The sequence below is a fragment of the Lycorma delicatula genome, chromosome 12 (assembly GCF_047948215.1).
Source record: "Lycorma delicatula isolate Av1 chromosome 12, ASM4794821v1, whole genome shotgun sequence".
In the NCBI taxonomy this organism is placed as follows: domain Eukaryota; kingdom Metazoa; phylum Arthropoda; class Insecta; order Hemiptera; family Fulgoridae; genus Lycorma; species Lycorma delicatula.
The window spans coordinates 65,291,108-65,309,075 of NC_134466.1; the positions used below are offsets into that span (position 1 = coordinate 65,291,108).

General features: G+C 33.3%; 2 protein-coding genes across 5 annotated transcripts in view; one reads left to right on the forward strand and one right to left on the reverse strand.

The window, feature by feature from the left end:
• The window catches only part of LOC142333414 (uncharacterized), a 118,483-nt gene that overhangs the window by 99,227 nt on the left and 1,288 nt on the right, over positions 1-17,968 (reverse strand). For all 4 annotated transcript variants that reach the window (XM_075380470.1, XM_075380468.1, XM_075380469.1 and 1 more), the window contains exons 2-3: positions 17,195-17,344; positions 16,244-16,393 (exon numbers count right to left, since the gene is read on the reverse strand). In XM_075380470.1, coding sequence (XP_075236585.1) covers positions 16,244-16,393; positions 17,195-17,341 — 297 coding nt within the window. In that variant the 5' untranslated portion in view covers positions 17,342-17,344. The remainder of the gene's footprint in view (positions 1-16,243; positions 16,394-17,194; positions 17,345-17,968) is intronic.
• LOC142333413 (uncharacterized) overlaps positions 1-17,968 on the forward strand; it is a 136,292-nt gene that overhangs the window by 40,673 nt on the left and 77,651 nt on the right. The window lies entirely within an intron of this gene.

Here is a 17,968-nt window from a genome sequence, read left to right on the forward strand (position 1 = left end):
CGTAGCCGTCCGAATGAAACCGTGCTTCATCTGTGAAAAATAACGAATCCATAACGTTAATTCCCTCGCGCAGAAATCGACGGAACCGTTGACAATATTGTAGCCGTTTTTCTTTGTCGGTTTCAAGAAGTCGATGAACCGTTTAAATGCGATATGGTCGTAATCGTAATCGTTTAGTCGCCCGATGAACGGTCGATTTAGACAAATTAATTTCAGCAGACAAACGTCTGATCGATTTATTTGGCGAGGCGAGTAATCGGTCTTTGATTTCAGCGACCGTATCTGTATTCAACACCGACGCAGATCTTTTGTGTTCCTTGTTATTAACAGAACCGGTCCCTCTAAATTTTGCGACTGACCTTAATACTGATGTTTTGTTAGGAGCCGGTTTATCCGGGTACGTATGGCGAAACAAATCTTGCACTGCGACCGCTGATTTCGTACTGAAGTACGACTCGACAATGAAAACACGTTCATCTAGCGAAAACACCATCTTGTCTCTAGCGATACGCTGAACGTTACACGATTGCATTGTTGTTACTATCGGAAGTGTTCTACAGATGTTGGACGAGTCCATTTCAGTAACGAGTAGGGGAATAAGCTTGACTTTTGAAATTTCATGGATGAGTGATTGATGGGTTGCGTTTTATATGGGACACTCTGTATATATACATATACAATTTACTCACAATGATGAAATTTTTTTCCTAACAAATAAAATATTCTTAAAATCATTCATTTTTAATTAATTTTTTTTTTTTAAATTTGTTTTACGATAAAACTAGACAGGTAATTGGGAACTAAAAATCCTTTTTTACCGAATGTGTTGAAAGGGGATAATTTTTAATCGGACGATTTTTTTTTATTTTGGCCACTACGGAATGCATTACAACTTTCGTTTTGCCTTATACATGTCTTTATCGTTTCACCGTTCTGTTTTTTCTTTCTTCCGACGGTTGAATTTAATTCGAAGTTTTCTGATCTCGGGTTGGAGACCTTCTCGTTTGATTTTTTCCCTAAAGATTTCCCTACACTGGATATCATTTTCAGAGATCTGTTTTTCTCGCTCGGTTCATTTTTTAATTCTTAGAACCGAGTTGAATTTAACGTTTCTGTTTCTAAAAGAATTAGAATAATTTTTATCTGTCGATCTATTTTTCCCCTTCATGAAAGATGCGCGTAAAACATTTTCATCTTGTTCTTTGTAATCGAATCTGAAAACTTTTTCGCATATTTTATCCGTAATTTGTATTTGTATTTTTTATTACGAAACGTAAAAACATTCCGGCAGAAGCTGAATTTACTCTCTCGACACAAAAATGTTACCGTACAGGCGGGTAATCTTTACCGTTATAGAGAACAAAAGGAGAACGTAAAAAAAAATTATTTCCAAAGAAAATAACGCGATAACTAAAACAGAACAGACTTAATTACTTCGTCAAAATAAAGATAGCCGTAATACGTACAAGATGATATCATTTCAAAGTCATCGAGCTACGCCTCTCAGAGTTCGACGGGCGATAAGGTTTAAACCCTTTTTTTTATAAGTAAATCGATCAGAGATTTGAACGTATAAATTCTAACTACCGAGTAAATAAAAATTCCTGAAATTTAAAATTCTATCTAAAAACAAATGTTAACGGTACAAGCGAACGACGATAGGGAAGTAATAACAAAATCGAAAACGGATGTGCAAAGTCGTGAGGAAATATCCCTCTTCACCGACAAAGCTTCCGGTCTAAAAAAAAATTGTGGGCTCTCAAAGGAAAATAAAAAAAAAAGTTATTCGAAGGGCCTGTATCGTCGGTTCTTGAAATTTTTACGGTACAAAGCTCTCTCGTAACTTTCTTTTATAGTCTGTAACATTAAACAGAAATTACTCTGTAACTGAACTTCAGAGTTTTAACCGTTATACTTACTGTGCGATCGTTATACAAAACTTAGTCCTCGGTTGTTACAGAAATATGTCACCGTCGATAGGTTTTAGTGACCTCGGCCTTTTGGTCAAGACGTATTTAATAGGTAGCTTTATTAAATTTTTGGGAAACGGAGAACGCGAGGGCAATGTTCTGTTTAAATAAGATAACCGCGTATGCGCGTATATATTGAGCTTAAAATAAAGTTAGGTTTGCAAAAGTTTGGTTAAATTGACCTGAAAGAACTATACCCGGCCGCTGGTTATGTCGTCCCCGAACTTTTAACGAAAACTTTCCCGTATACCTAAGTCTGTGCCGAATTTCATCAAAATGCTTCAAACACGCCAACACAAGTACTTACATACGAACTAACATTTCGCCCCGTTTTTTTTTTCTCTTTTTTTGGGGTTCCTGGATCGTCAATCGTCGAGAAATGCAAAAAAAAACCGTACCCCATTTTTTGACCGATTAACGTACTTTCCTTCCCTCACCGTATATCAAGAGCTATTATTCCAGTAAAGTAAACGGTATAATATCATCCGTTGAAATCCAATCGATTTGGTTCTAAATGTCGTTTAAGATAGTCCAGAGTGTAAAGACATCGTGTAAGAAAGTTTTTGCCCTATCAAATACAACGGGTACGATAGTTTTATTGAAACTACGCATTATTAATTGATTTCTCTCTTTTACACGGTGATCGTTGAAATCTGTTAAAAATTTACAGAAAAACAATCGCTAATCTACGAAAAGAATATAGGACCCGGAGTACGACCGAGTTAAACTCCAATTAATATGTATTTCGATCCTATAGGAGTCTTAAATATAAATTCTAAGCGATCTCAGGCCACACGGTAACGTTTTTTGGGGAATTAATATACCGTTTAAATGAATCGAGTAACGTTTCAACATTTATAAAGAAATAAAGACGATAAGTTTATATCTTAATTTATCGTCTTCATTTTCTGTTGTTTGGTTCCTTAAATGTTTATTTAGAATTTATAAATTTTATTTCTCGTTTCATTCGGTTTTAAAACCTTTCTTTAAACTGTTAAAAAGTGTTTTCTTAAGTTTACAGCCTTTTTTCGATCGGTTTTGTTTGTGTGTAAATTTTTTATATATAATTATGGAATATCATTGACTTAAAGGTGGTACTTAAAAGCGGAACGCAAGGACTCCAAACACTTGTAATATAGAATAACTCAAACATTATTTACGCGTTTAAAAACAATATTAAATAAAAATGGAAGTAAATCAAATGAGATTTACTAATTTATCATCTTAAATTGAAGTTTTATTAAAGTATATTTGTGTATTAAAGTGTTTTAATTATAATGTTCAATTTAATTTTTGTAATGACAAACGTTTGTCGTCGACAAAACATAAACGTAAAATAACAAGCTTTGATAGGCTGGACTTGTATAAGTTTATAGTTCGTAAACGAAGTCGGATATATGTATTCCTATCAGATATTCAAATAGAAGTGAATTTAAAAATAACGACGGTACTGTGTTACGTTAAACATTGCGAAAGAAAATTTCTAATTTTTTATCGAGTTCTAATATAATAAAAAAATCTGTAAACAAAATTATTTGTGATGCACGCCTTACACACACACACAACTTAGTTTAAAATATTTATCGCTTTATTTAAATACAATATTTTTTCCTTTATTTAAGTCGGCGATTCTAAAAACGCGCATACACATACCGTATTTTATTCGCGTGGGTGTGGCGGTCCTCTGCGACGGTCGGCGCTGACTAAATTAATATAATTTCACAAATTATATAGAACAATTTTCGCGTGTACGGTCTGCAGCCGGTGTAGCCGCGAAGCTTAACGCATCGGTTACCGAATCGACCGGACGATCGAGTTCGAGACCGTACGAGATAGAGTTATATTTTTACACTTTAAATATTATTCATTTATTTAATTCTACCGCTCACCTGTGACGTCACAACACGGGAGAAGACTATAACCGAATTTTACGGTACGGTTGTGGGTTTTTTCAAAAAATATTTTTTGCAGATATTGTTATTTTTTAATCGTTAACAAATACGTCTGAGAAAAATACGACTTAATCAGGCGAAAACTCGAGATGCTGAAGGTGACCTTGGTCCACAGCCTCGACTCCTTGTTAAAGATTTAACGGCATAGATACCCCATATATAGAACTATATATATAATCCGATCATGTCTGGTTAAAATCGGTCTGAAATAAGGCGATTAAGTGGCCAACAATGAACACACAAATATATATACACACGCGCTCACTATCGTACAAACATTCGAAAATTTCCATCCGCTTTTTGGTTGTTTGGGTTCCTCAGACATCAAAACCTGAATATCGGGTGAAAACCACGCATCTTATTTGGTGCGAGGAGATAAGTCGGTAAATTTAAATTGCGATCTAGAAGCGAATGGAATATCGGATCGCTGCGATAAAGAATATTTTCCGAATTTTCATTATATCTTACAAGTTTTAGCGACTCTTCCGGTAACAACATGTAATAATGAACGTTCGTTCTCCACAATGGAAAGAGTCAAAACGATTCCGTGTAACAAGTCGGGGGATGGAAAATTAAGTTCGTTAGTGTCTTTGTCGGTGAATATGATTTTACGATTCGATTAATCTTCTTTTTAAAAAGCTTTGTTTTTTTTAAAAAACCGTCGGTCTGCTTCCATTAGAGGAAACAACATCTGAATCCGGTTGTTTTATTTGCGATACAAGAGTGTAAGCGATTCGTTTACTCGTGTACACATTTACTCATGTATGAGGTTAAATGAAGTGTAGTTTTGTACACTCTCAGTTCGAACGTTCCTGAGATGCGCGGTTAATTGAAACCCGACCGCCAAAGAACACCGGTATCCACGATCTAGTATTCAAATCCGTGTAAAAATAACCGGCTTTACCAGGACTTGAACGCTGGAACTCTCGACTTCCAAATCGGCCGATTTGGGAAGACGCGTTCACCGTTAGACCGACCCGATGGGTTACTGTTATTTATACTGTTCGTATATATTATACTGAATTACAGGGCGGTTATCAAAAGCGGAAGCGGAATTAATAACGAAACAGGATACATAATTTCATAAAAATATTAAGGGACTTATCTTCACCTTTTCTCATCGCTTGTTCTTGTACTACCGGAATTTATTAATTTTTTTCCATTATTTCAAACGATAATAATTTAGATCGATTTCACACGCCGTTAGAGTTAAACGTCTTATTGACGAATTTGCATTTACGTTTAAATGCAGGAAGTCGAAAGTTCGATCAAAAGTGAAATTTAATCGACAGGTCAAAATTAAAATTAAAAATAGCAGCGGCTTAAAATGATTTTGTACGGTGTAAAATGCCGCGTAATATTTTTTACTTTCTTGTACGAATTAAAGGAAGTATTGTGACGGCGAAAGATTTCGGTTTACAGTTTTTAACGAAAATATCCATTTTGACTAGTTTGGGTGTGACGTCTATACATATATACGTATATCGCATAACTCAAAAACGATTAACTGTAGGACGTTGACGTTTTTGATTTAGGACTGTTGTAACATCTAGTTGTGCAATTCTCCCCTTTTGATCGCAATCGACTTGACTAAAAATGACCAATAAAGCCCAAAATCCAAAAAATTTCGATTTTGGATTTTTTCTTCGCCGCAACAATAAGCCTTTCAACGAGAGCTTTTCAGCGATGTACCGTAAGCGGTACTTATTTCCATTTGTTCCAGAGTTATAGCCAAATAAAATTTTAATTAATGAAGTTTTTGGATCTTACAAGATCGAATTACTTTAAATCTTTGTTTCTACTCCGGAACGCAAAAATCTACACGCTAAAAATATATAATGAATTTAAAAATCTAAACGCATTTTGGAAAAAAACTTTAAAACAAACAGAACAATTAAATTTTGAAATTCTATTCGTTTGTTAAGCGGTTTAAGATAAAAGAAAGAAGGGAAATTTGTTCTAATTTTTGTGGGTTTAGGGTAAAAATTTATTAATGAAGCGGCTAACGAGAGAAGTCTTTCATATGGAAAAATTATTAGCACCTTTTCTTCTTTCATATAGTAATACCGATATACTTAGTTTACCGTATTTGGCTTTTATATATAAGTTCAATATTAGAAGAAATAAAGTCAAATTACTAAAGCCGGGAAATAATTAAAACAATTTTAATCAAAACTACTCGTATGTAATTTTACCGGCTTTTATTTCTCAGTCGCATATATTGTAATTTACTATTGACAATATACGCGCGAGAAATAATTTATTTGAATAGATAAACAGTAATCGATAATCGTTTGCGTTTACATTACACGCTTACAAAAGAAATGCCATTAGATGTATTATGAAGAATGTAAATTTATACGAATATGTCTGAAGCGATACGTTTTCTACTCTGTGTTTATTTACAAGATACCGGAGAATATTTATGTAGTATAAAATTATTTCGCAGTTCTTAAAAAGAAATTATTCGAGGTCGCCTTATAGGAGAATAAATTTTAAATTGAAATACATAGATGTGTCATACACTGAATATGTGTTTACGTATTAAACGTAAATAGATACGTATATGTTTGTAAAACGTAAAATATATACTTGTGCTCGCGATGTAAACTACTCGACATCTTTACTTTTTTTGAAAAATTATTTTTATATTCTGTCTTTATTACCCCGTTTATTTTTATTAAACAAATTATTACGCGTAACAGCGGTACAGGAATTTCGTTAAATCCAGCGTCGTATTTTTATAATTCTGTACGAACCGTTTTAAAAACGTATCGGTTTACAGGTTTGCTTCTTTTAAAAGAAACTACGTCTGAATTCGGATATTATATTTACGATGTCAAAAGCAAACAATTTATTTTCTCATATATTATGTACATAGCGTTTTACTTACCGCTTTGGTCACCGTCGGTTTTCGCAAACCGTATACAAAATGGAAATTGTTTAACCGCAGAGAACATTTTACGTTCTTTTTATTTGTTACTTTCACTTCTACAACGTATCGTATTAATTACTTTTTATAGAAACCTTTACAATATATTGAAAAGTTTTGATGCGTTTGGTAATAATTTGATAACCGAATTTCGGTTAAAAAATCGTAAGTACTTGAGAAAATGATCGTAGTAGAGACATCGGTGTAATATTATGTTTTATAATGTACCTTTTATTTTCTTCTTTTTTACCCCAGGGATGGAATCGGCAATACGATTTACAACTTATTTTATGTAACGTTGCAATTTTTCCCATTCCATATGAATTTTATATCGATAGCTTCAATAAGAGCTATATTTAATCGATCAAAAGTAATTCGTGAATTACTAAAATAAGTTTTGATGGATATTAAATTTGGGACGTGCAAAAACGGTTCTCCTTCAAAATTTACCGAGAAATTAAGATCTTCACATCAAAATTTATTCGTTTGTCTGAAAGCAACGAACGACTCGTACTCGCCGTTCAATTCGTACGCGAATATGTTTATAACGATAGAGATAACTTATATAGTATTTATCGTAATTACCTACAGGTATATACGGTTTAGAATCGCACTCGTATTATGGAGTATTTATTATGCGGTTACGTATTCAGTTATTGTCGTACTTGCTACGAGGCAAAAAAATAAGGTACCTTAATTGCAACAGGTAAATTAAAAAAAAAAAAACTGTGACAAAAACTTGGTACTCTCTACGCAATTTGAGAAGAAAATTTAGAATGTACCGTCAGTTAAATCGAAATTAAATGAACGGGAACGAAATGACTGTAAATCTTCTTTAAATAATAAAGTTTATATCGTATTTTCTTAACGTAAGTAGCGATAGCTTTTTTTCATTTTGTTATGAAATCGTAGTAAAATAAGTTCTGAAGTACTAAAGATTTATTAGTTATACTATCTTTATTAGGTTAGCGGTAAAGTAATTTTTAAGCGTACAGTTTCATTAAATATTGTTGCAAACACAGTATTTGTCTTTGGGTTATATATGGATTAAGGTAGAAGAGAGTCTATTAAGTAATGAACAATAATAAAGATTTAACGGTTTGAGTGATGTATAAAATTTTACTGGATCGAGAGAATACTAAATAAATCCGTTATCGAATTAAGAATATTTTATAAAAAGTTTATCCTTTTTGACGAGTCTTTTTTTTAAAATTATTTCTTACTTAAGAAAATTTGTTTTCGTTATTTTACTTCTTGTAATAATCCCGTTCGTTACATCTAACGGAATAATTTTAACTTTTAAAAAATTCAAATGTGCAACGCGTGTTTCACACGTGCTTTTCATATCGAAGAGATATCCTTGTACCGAAGACCCGTTTATAATAATGAAGTGCAGAGATGAAATTAATTAAAGAAAATTAGTATTCGGTATTACGTAGTGAAATTTTGTATCGTTCATAATTTCGTATACCTAATCGAGCATAGCCGACTCTATCTGCTTTCCGTATTTAAAAGAATTATATTTATATTCTTTCTTTTCAAATATAATTCTGTTATATTTTAATAAAATTAATTCCGCTTAATTTAAAATAATTAATTACATGTAAAATGCGATTTCAATTTGTTATCCGATAAAATTTACTCTTATTTCAGAAGTAAGTTGTACAAACGTTGTTAATTAAAATAAAAATATAATCTATATCGTACGACTCGGTCAGTGCGAAATTCAGGTCCGATGTTAGAGTCGATTCTGTTTTAACGGTGCAAAAATTAGAGGTTTATTCGTTAATACGATTTATACGTATGAAATAAAATAATCTGGAACAAAAACGAATCTGTTGCATTTAAAGTAATTTTCTAATATTTTCATAAAATTTCTATTCTTATCTAACGATTTGAGAGGATTAATTTTTCATTTTGTTAATCGAATTTGTCAAGCGAATTTTCATGTTACCGTGATATAATAAATATCGTATCGATCTGCCGCGGTTTAAATAAACGACAAATAATACCGTGATTTTTTTTTTCTAACTACTCGTAGGTGAATTAAATATAATAAATATTAAATGAAGATGTATGACGCGATCGTTAGGATGAATCGGATATGTTAAACTCAAAAGAATTTATTTTCATTAATTTTTAACGTGAAACTTCTGTTTGACTAATTACGGGTTGTTCACGATTCGAATAGCGTGAAGTACATAAAAAACAAATATTCATAATTCAGACAAGATGCGTATTTAATTAAACAACGAGTGGTCTGTAAAAAGAATAAAATACGAATTTATAAATGTTCATAAAGAGACTTGCGTTGAAATGAAAATAATTTAAATAAAGATTAAACAAATAAGATATAAGATCGTTAATGATGCTTGACGGATGAATTGCATACACGGCTGTTATTGCGCGACGACTGACCGGTCCAGCTAGCCTTGCGCGCATACCCCCACTACTAGTGTGACATACCGGCCACCAAAAAATATATTTTTTAAGTAAGACAAAATAATTATCTGAAATGTTCAATAATAAGCGATAAAATCATCGGTCAAATTATAAAAAAAAGGAGAATAATCGCTAAAGATCCAGGCACTAAAATAACAAAACAACTAAACACTTGTAAACAGTTAAAAAGAGTGAAATAAAATAAACAAAGTTATTCGGCATTATCTGACAATGGTAATTTGCAAAGCTTATCGATCAATCTCTTAAAGACACCTTGATTATTATGTAACGTCGCAACACGAACAAATTTGTCAGAACCAGGATGAGTCTCTTTGTGTACAGCTAACTTACAGCTAAGGTGGTAAATTATTTTCTTTGAAGACTACTACGTCATCGACCTTGAGGTTGGATCGATCAGCTTTCCACTTGTGTCGTTGTTGAAGGGAGTTCAGGTAATCAGCCCGCCGGCGCTGAATTCCCTGAATCAGCGGGAATTCTCGCAGCCCGCCAAAATGTGGTTAGTGAGGAGGTATGAAATGCCATTGACAAGATTCAATCGTCGACAAAGTTGACGGTTCGTTTCCCTTTACTTCGTTAAAATTGTATAAATCCTTTAATTCGTTACGGGCATTAATAAAATTAGAACCTTTATCGCTAGATATTGGCGGCGCATTTGCCTCTACGAGACGTAAAACCACGAAGTGCAGCTACGAAAGCCTCGGTAGTTAAAGCGCTGACTAACTCTAGATGAATCGGTCGGGTGAAAAGGCGCACGAAAACTGCTACGTGAGCCTTAATTTTTGTTTTAGAGTAACGTGTTTCTGTTTTAATATAGAGCGGACCGGCGTAGTCCACACCGCATTAAGGAAAGCTCGACATGGGCCAAGTCGAGTAGGCGGTAAATTTTCCATTAATTGAATACGATAAGTTGAGTTCAACTTAAAATATGTAATGCATTTATGCAGTAAGAGCTTGATTAGACGTCTTATATTTGGAATCCAGTATTTAGTACGAATTGCGATCGACAATTGTGGACCTGCGTGAAGTAGTCTGAGATGTTCATGTTCTACGATTAAGCGAGCAAGATGATGTTTAGGTGGCAATATTATTTGATGTTTAGCAGAGAATGGAAGTTCTGTATGCTGCAGGCGTCCTCCCGCTTTCAATAAGTTGTTCTTATCAGTAAAGGGATGTAAATCTGGAATTTTTGTTTTATATGATAATGATTTTCCATTAGACAATGTTAAAATTTCTGTATTGTAACTTAACCGTTGTGCTAATGAATACAGATATTTAAAGCGTTTTCTAACTCGGATGGAGATAACAGTAGATTAGGGGTTAAATTTTTACATGATTTTCTACAATTATTTATAAATCTTAAAAAATATGCAATAGCTCGTTGCAGACGAGATAAAATCCTGATCTTGTGTAGTAGTCGTTAAACAGACTTGTTTACGTTCTGGAATTTCTTGCCGCTCGACTGATGCTTTCGGCGCAATTGTCCGGTTCAGTTCATTACTTAGAAGCCGATCTGCACTACACCACCAAAGCGAGTTCCTAACGAGATCTTTAGGGATGAGGCCTCTTGAAAATACGACTGCAGGATTGCGGTTTCCAGGAACATGATACCGGTCTTCAATAAATGTATTTTGTTTGATCGGCTACAAACGTTTTCCAAGTCGACGGACATTTTTTGATCCACAAAATAACAGCATTGTCTACGGAATCTGTCCGTAGACAAATTTTGTTAAATTCGATGGAAATTCTTTCTATAATTTTTTTATTAAACGAGAAAGTAGAAGAGGTCCACAGAGCTCTAAACGCGGCAGTGATATTTGCTTTTAAGATACCACCTTAGATTTTGCAGTTAACAGTTACCTTTCCCGATTACACCGAATGTAAACGCAGGCACCACGGGCTGATTTGGAGGGCATCAAAAAAGCCTTGGAGTTGGATATCGTTAGATCTTTCACGCGATAAAACCAATCTAACGATCTTTATTTTATTTACTAAAGGAAGCTGAAAGTAAATATTCTTCCAATTGTTCTGGTAACAAGTCATCCCAGCCAAGGTTTGCATGCCAAATGCGTCGCATAAATACTATACTAACTATTACGGTGGGTGCCAACAATCCTAAAGGATCAAAAATCGACGAAATGATTGTTAAATCGTATCTTTTAGTAAATTTCTTGTCGGGGGTAAATTTTCGATTCTGAATTTACTAACTATTTAAAATTGATCGTTAGACGGTCGCCAAAATAAACCTAAAGCCTTTACGATGTCGCTACAATCAAAGTTTAAAGAATGAGGCGTCTCACGAAATTCTTGTGGAATAGTTTCTAAAAGTATACTCGAGTTAGTCGACCGTTTTCTTAACGGAAAACCTCCCGACTTAGCGCTTGAAAGTCACTTTGAAGAAAAACGGCCCGATGTAAATCTTCTGCTCCAGATATACAATCGTCGATGTAAAAATCACGCCGAAGAATCTTTGCGGCTTGATGATATTTGTCGCCTTAAACACCTAGTCGCTAAAAACGGCTAGTTAAAGTTAATCGATACTCGCGCACAGGTTCGTCGCTAGACTTTCTCCACAGAATGCGCTGAAAGTTGTAGTCACCAGGAACTATCCTTATTTGGCGATAGGTTTTTCTATCGGCTGTAAATGCGATTTTGTGTGTACGAAACCTTAACGTGATAATCTAATAGCATAAATCTTGTTGAATCGTAAGACCGACTCTCAGTAGGTCATTTAATGAAATATTGTTGCCGGTTTCGAAGATGCGTCAAAAACCACCCGAGTTTTGGTTGAAACGCTTAAGGTTTTAAAAACGGCATGAAGCGGCAAAGAGTAACACGATTCATTATTGTTAGCGGTTCGGCTAATTTCATACGACCTAAGGATCCTTATTCGTTAAGAAACTTACGATAATCTTTCTTTAATCGATTATAGCGGTTCGGTTTTTTCTGTAAGAAATTTAGTATCGATTGAGCTGCAGGTTTTGGCTCGCCGAGAGCTGAAGGTTCTTTAACGGTAACTTTTCATCTCGTAAGGTATTTTCAACGAAATGTTTTTCGCAGAGTTTTTGATCTTCTGACCGAGTAGGTCAACCGACTTCTTCTATTTGTCAAAACCTCTGCGTTTGTTGATCTAGTGATTATCTTCGTAAAGCGAATAAACTGTAATTAGTTGAACCGACTTATCTGAACCGGGTGAGTATTCACCGCTTATGATCCATCCTATTCGGTATTTTGAAGGACGGGAAAGCCTCCTTCACGAGTAAGTTTCTCCATACGTAGGATTTTCATAAATACTTGAGCGCCTAACAATAGGTCGATTTTTTTGTGGTTTGTTAAAAGTCGGATCAGCAAGATGAAGATTCGGTGGTATATTCCAGAGGTTAAAATCAATTTTAGACGAGGGCAAATTAGTACTTATTTTTGGTAAAATATTGCGATTTAAATTCAAAGCAAAATTAGAACGAAAAGATCGTATATGAATAAATACACTGTATTTAGATTCTGAGGCAAGGCTATTAAACGATTCAATCGATCCCACCCGGTCTGGGTTTTAATTTTAATCGCCGCATTAGTTGTTCTGTTGCAAAACTAACTTGAGAGCCACCGTCGAGAAGTGCTCGACAGACTTGTAGGTTACCAGACTTACCTCGAGTTTTTACGATAGAAGTAGCAAGTAAGATTTGAGGTCGTTTCTTGTGAAACGCATGACAACAGGTTTTAGGTCGGTATTCGTCCGATTTGTTGCAGACATTTTCTTGCTGCGGTATCAGTTTAGTTTTAGGTTAAGCTCCATTGAAGTGAAGGGTGGTATGGTGCCGGGCTGCACATTTAAAACCCGCAGATGTTGATTTACAATCTTCGTAAGCACGATCGGATCTTAAGCGATTACCGCATAGAGATTGTTACGTTTGACTAAACTAAATCGTTCGTTTGGCCGTAATGACAAATATTTAGGACATTTATAAATTAAATGAGGCTTGCTACAAATTTTACGCTTTTGATTTGTCGATACGTAGGACAATTTAGCGGTTTTAAGCTGAGAATTTACATTTTGAACGCTCTTTATCGGTTGTGAAAACGCTTCACCGGTCAAACAATTATTTACTAATTGTTCGGTTTGACATTTCCTCTCGAGAGATTTAATTACTTTATCCAGGCCAGGATCTCATGTTCGTCACAAGTCGCCTCAAATTTAGTACGAGTGGATTTACCGAATCTATCAAGAATTAGTCGAGTAAATAATAATTCCTCCGATGAAATAGGTACCTTTAACGCTAGAATAGCATTTCTATTGTTAGTTACATTATTGATAATGCGTCTTAATTCAGTTGATCCGCCTTTGTTAGCCGACGGCATTGTTAATAACATTTTAACGTGCTTAGTGACAATTAGTTTTTTATTGTCGTACCGATTACATAATGCCTTATATGAGCGGTTGAAATTAACGTCTGTAATTGGAATGTTCTGTACGAGTTCTCTAGCCTCTCCCTCGAGAGAAGCAAGGAGATAATGAAATTTTTGAATGTTACTTAAAGACTTGTTATTTATTATTAAGCCTTCATATGTATCCTTAAAATGATAGCATTTGGTATTATCACCGGAAAACGATGGTATCTTTATTGCTGGTAAATTAAAATAATCGTTGTGTGATTCGACTAAAGTTTCGTTATTGTCATGGATTGTACTCAAATGCGGTTCTTGTTTGACTTGACTTAATAATCCTATGCCTAATATTGTTTCAAAACGGGAAAATAAATTACGATAAAGATCTTCAAAATCGATTCTATAAGATGTACGGTCAGCTATGTCTTCTATTTCTAATTTACTTTGAATAATATTAAAATCCTTTAGAATGCCCGGTAATCTCTGGTATTTTGTATACAGTAACTGGGTATTGGAATGGTTTTTGGAATCATCTAAAAATCTGTTGATTCTGGTTAAGCCACCTTTAATTAGGCCTCTTTGTTTAATAAGTTTGGATTTTTTTTTTACTTGTTTAAATATTGTCAGTTCAACCTTACTTCATTATTAAAAAAGTGTAATGAACTTTATTTTTGGTGTAAAGTCAGGACCAAACGGGCCTGGGTCTCATATATCTGTTGTATGTCATGTTCTAGGCTTCTCACTGTGTGGAAAAATGCCACATGCCACATGCCATTGCTATCCCTATGATTTGAAGGGAACCCAAAAATCATTCTTTTGACTGTTATTTCTGCTTAACAAACAATAAAGGGATTACATCAAAACCAAAACACTGCGAAGAACTGACCATACTAAAGCCTCCAGAACATGTGACATTAGATGAAGGGAGCTCAGAGTCTGGTGGAAGTAAAAAAGAAAAATAAACATATTCAGGTGATACAACTTATGAACAAGCATTTCATCTGAGCCTCATTTACTGACTCAAGAAAATTTTAACGAACTCATAAAAAATTTAAAGTATCCAAAAAACAGTCTGGAATGCTTGCTTCCCGGCTAAAAGGATGGAATCTTCTTCAAAAGAATACAAAGATATGTAGCATTTATCGTAATCATCATTCTTAATTTAAAGTCTATTTGTCTGAAGAAAATGCCTTAGTGTTTTGTAATGACATTTCTTCTCTTATGCAGACACTCTGTAATGAACATAACCCAACAGAATGGCGTTTGTTTATAGATTCCTGTAAAGTTAGTTTAAAAGCTGTGCTTCTGCATAATGGCAATAAATTCCCATCAGTACCTGTGGCCCATTCTGCTACTATGAAAGAAACTTATGAAAACTTTAAATCTATATTGGAAAAGCATCAATATGCAGTTTCTAAATGGAGTATTTGTGGTGATTTGAAAGTGATTGCATTTATTCTTGGTTTGCGGCTTGGTTACATAAACTACTGATATTTATTGTGTGAACGGGATAGTAGGGACATAAAAAAAACATTTTATTAGAAATGAACAGCCTAAGCCCATGGCCTAAAAATGTGTATCTACCTTTGTTACATATCAAACTAGGATTAATGAAAAATTTTGTCAAGGACATGGACAATACTCCTGGTTCATATACCTAAAACAGAAGTTTTCTAAAATTATCTGTGAAAAAACTAAGAAATTGTTTAGAGAAAGCTGATGCCCTCCATGGCTTCAAAAAGGCAATTTTTTGGTTAAAAAATATTGGCATTTCAATATATTCTACTAATTTTCAGATTTATATCATGCAGTACTATTATTACTATTGTATAATCATTTTATTATAATTACGATTGTAATTTAAAACACATGAAAAAAAGATTCTAATCAATGAGTACTGAAAAACCTTAGAGAAATGGCATAAAACCACATTAAAAATCCCAAGGAACCCTCAAAATTCTCATTAATACCACACTAAAAACTATACATGATGTACAGATCTTGGAAGAGTAGCCTCATGGCTGTTAACAAAGACCAATAGGAATGGTATTACGAAGTAAAATATTTCTTGCGTTTATTATTTCTATGTTTTATGGATGTTTTAACAGCAATAATATAACATGCTGTCTGTTGGGAGGTGGTAAACAGTTTGTTATGTTACAGAATTTGTTATGGGTGTGCCACATTTACATTACCATAAGAGACACAATGAAGTATTTTCTCTGAGGACAACAATGTTCTTTATAAAACTGGTTTCTGAGAATATATTATAAATTTACTTGCAAGAATATATCAGTTGCATTTCAGTAGGTTTGTTGTGTGATGAGAAGGAAGTATAAACCATAAAGAATGTTTATTCTTTATGAAAAGCCACGAGTTTTCAGGAGTGACGTGTGACTTGTCAATTATACAATCCTACACATACTGTTTTATCATTTCACATACAGTTTGGCATCACTTTTTTAAGCTTTTAATCAAAATATCTAGTGTTAAACAAGAATTCTAAATATTAGGTAAACCATAAAAAGGAAATGAAAATATCTTACTTGTCTAGATGTTGAAAGTTTATCATCTGTCATAGCAACAGGAGCAATCAAATGTTCTGTTCGCTCTGTTTCATGCTTGATTTCTTGTTTAATACTGGAAGATAATGGGTCTTCATCAAAAAATGAACTATCAGTTTGTGCATCCATACTCTGCAGCAAAACATAAAGTAATAATAATAATTTATTATTGTTATATAATTAACAGCTATTAAAAAAATATCTATTTTTCTTACAATGATAAAATAAATAGATTTTCATAGAAATAATTCATCCGAGTGAGTACATCTATAATAACATTCATCTGGAACCTTTCAGTATATAATCACCCATGATAGTGCCAGAAAAGGGAAATATTGTAAGCATTGGCAGTAAATTAATAGAACAATAGAAAAATGTTTGCGCTTAAGCACAATCAAAATTGTTTGGTAAAAGAAACAGTTGCTGGTGCAAATATAAAGAAACACATCAACCTTGTTTGGAAACAAAATTGCAGTTACATAGAATAAGGATTATTGAAACCTATAACAAAGTTTCTTGTAACTGAAAATGCTTCATAAAGGCAAGGATAGCTTTGTACTCTTTTAAAACATTTATATAAACAATGTTAAATGTGGGTATAAAATGAATATGTTAGTCACCTTTGTTTAAGGCATGAGGCATCTGCTCACTGTATTTTATTTGTTACGTATTGTTGAACAAAATTTATCTACCATAAAATCTTAAGATGAAATTTGTTAAACAAAGCTATTTTTTAACCCCTTATACTCCAACTAATAAATAATTTTTTACACTATAAATGAAAATATCTCGTGTCAGACATGAATGCTCAATAATATGTGGGCTATAAACAGTAAATAAAAACATCTTCACGAACAGAAAAATTAAAAATTCTTACAATAACTAGCTTTTATGTTTGTAACTTAAACCAAAATAAAGAAGAAAATAGGTTACTTGTTTAAAAATTGTCAGTTCATCATCAGTCTTGGCAAGATGTACAAACAAATATTCTTGTTGCCCTGTTTCGTGCATGTCTTCTTTTTTAATGGGCAAGGATAATGGATTTTCTTCAAAAACTGAATCGTTAGTTTGTGCATCCATACTCTGCAAAAAAATAAATAAATAAAGATATATTAATATCCTACTACAAAAGTGTGACTTAAAATAAGCATGTTAAATGAGATATTACTGAAACGTAACATTTGATGAAGTCAAGAGCATGGATCTAACTATATTGTTAAAGATAATTTAAGATATGTTATGTATAAAAGTGGGTTTTAAAGCACTAAAATGCATCGGTTATGTATGGAAATGATTTGCTATACAAATTATCTATATTTATAACTAACACCACATGAAAACCAGAGTTTTATGGTATAACTGAATTTCTAAATCTCCCAAAAATATACAGTAGAGGTCAAGGTTTTTTATTACCTAAAATGATACAATTTTTTGCAAAAGAAAACCTTTCTTTTGCAAAAGAAAAAAAACTATATGCTATGTATATAGACTATGATGCTAAATTAAACAAGGATTATTGCATGTTTTTAAAGTACTAGTGGAAATCAATTCAGTTGTATTATAAAAAAATTTAATTATTAGAGAATCAAAAAATTTTCAGAAGAAAAAACATAATTAATGAGTTAAGAAGCCAGTAACATAAAATAAGGATATATATTCCATGAGCTATTAGAAGAACACGAGTCAAAAGTGAGTATCCTAACCTGA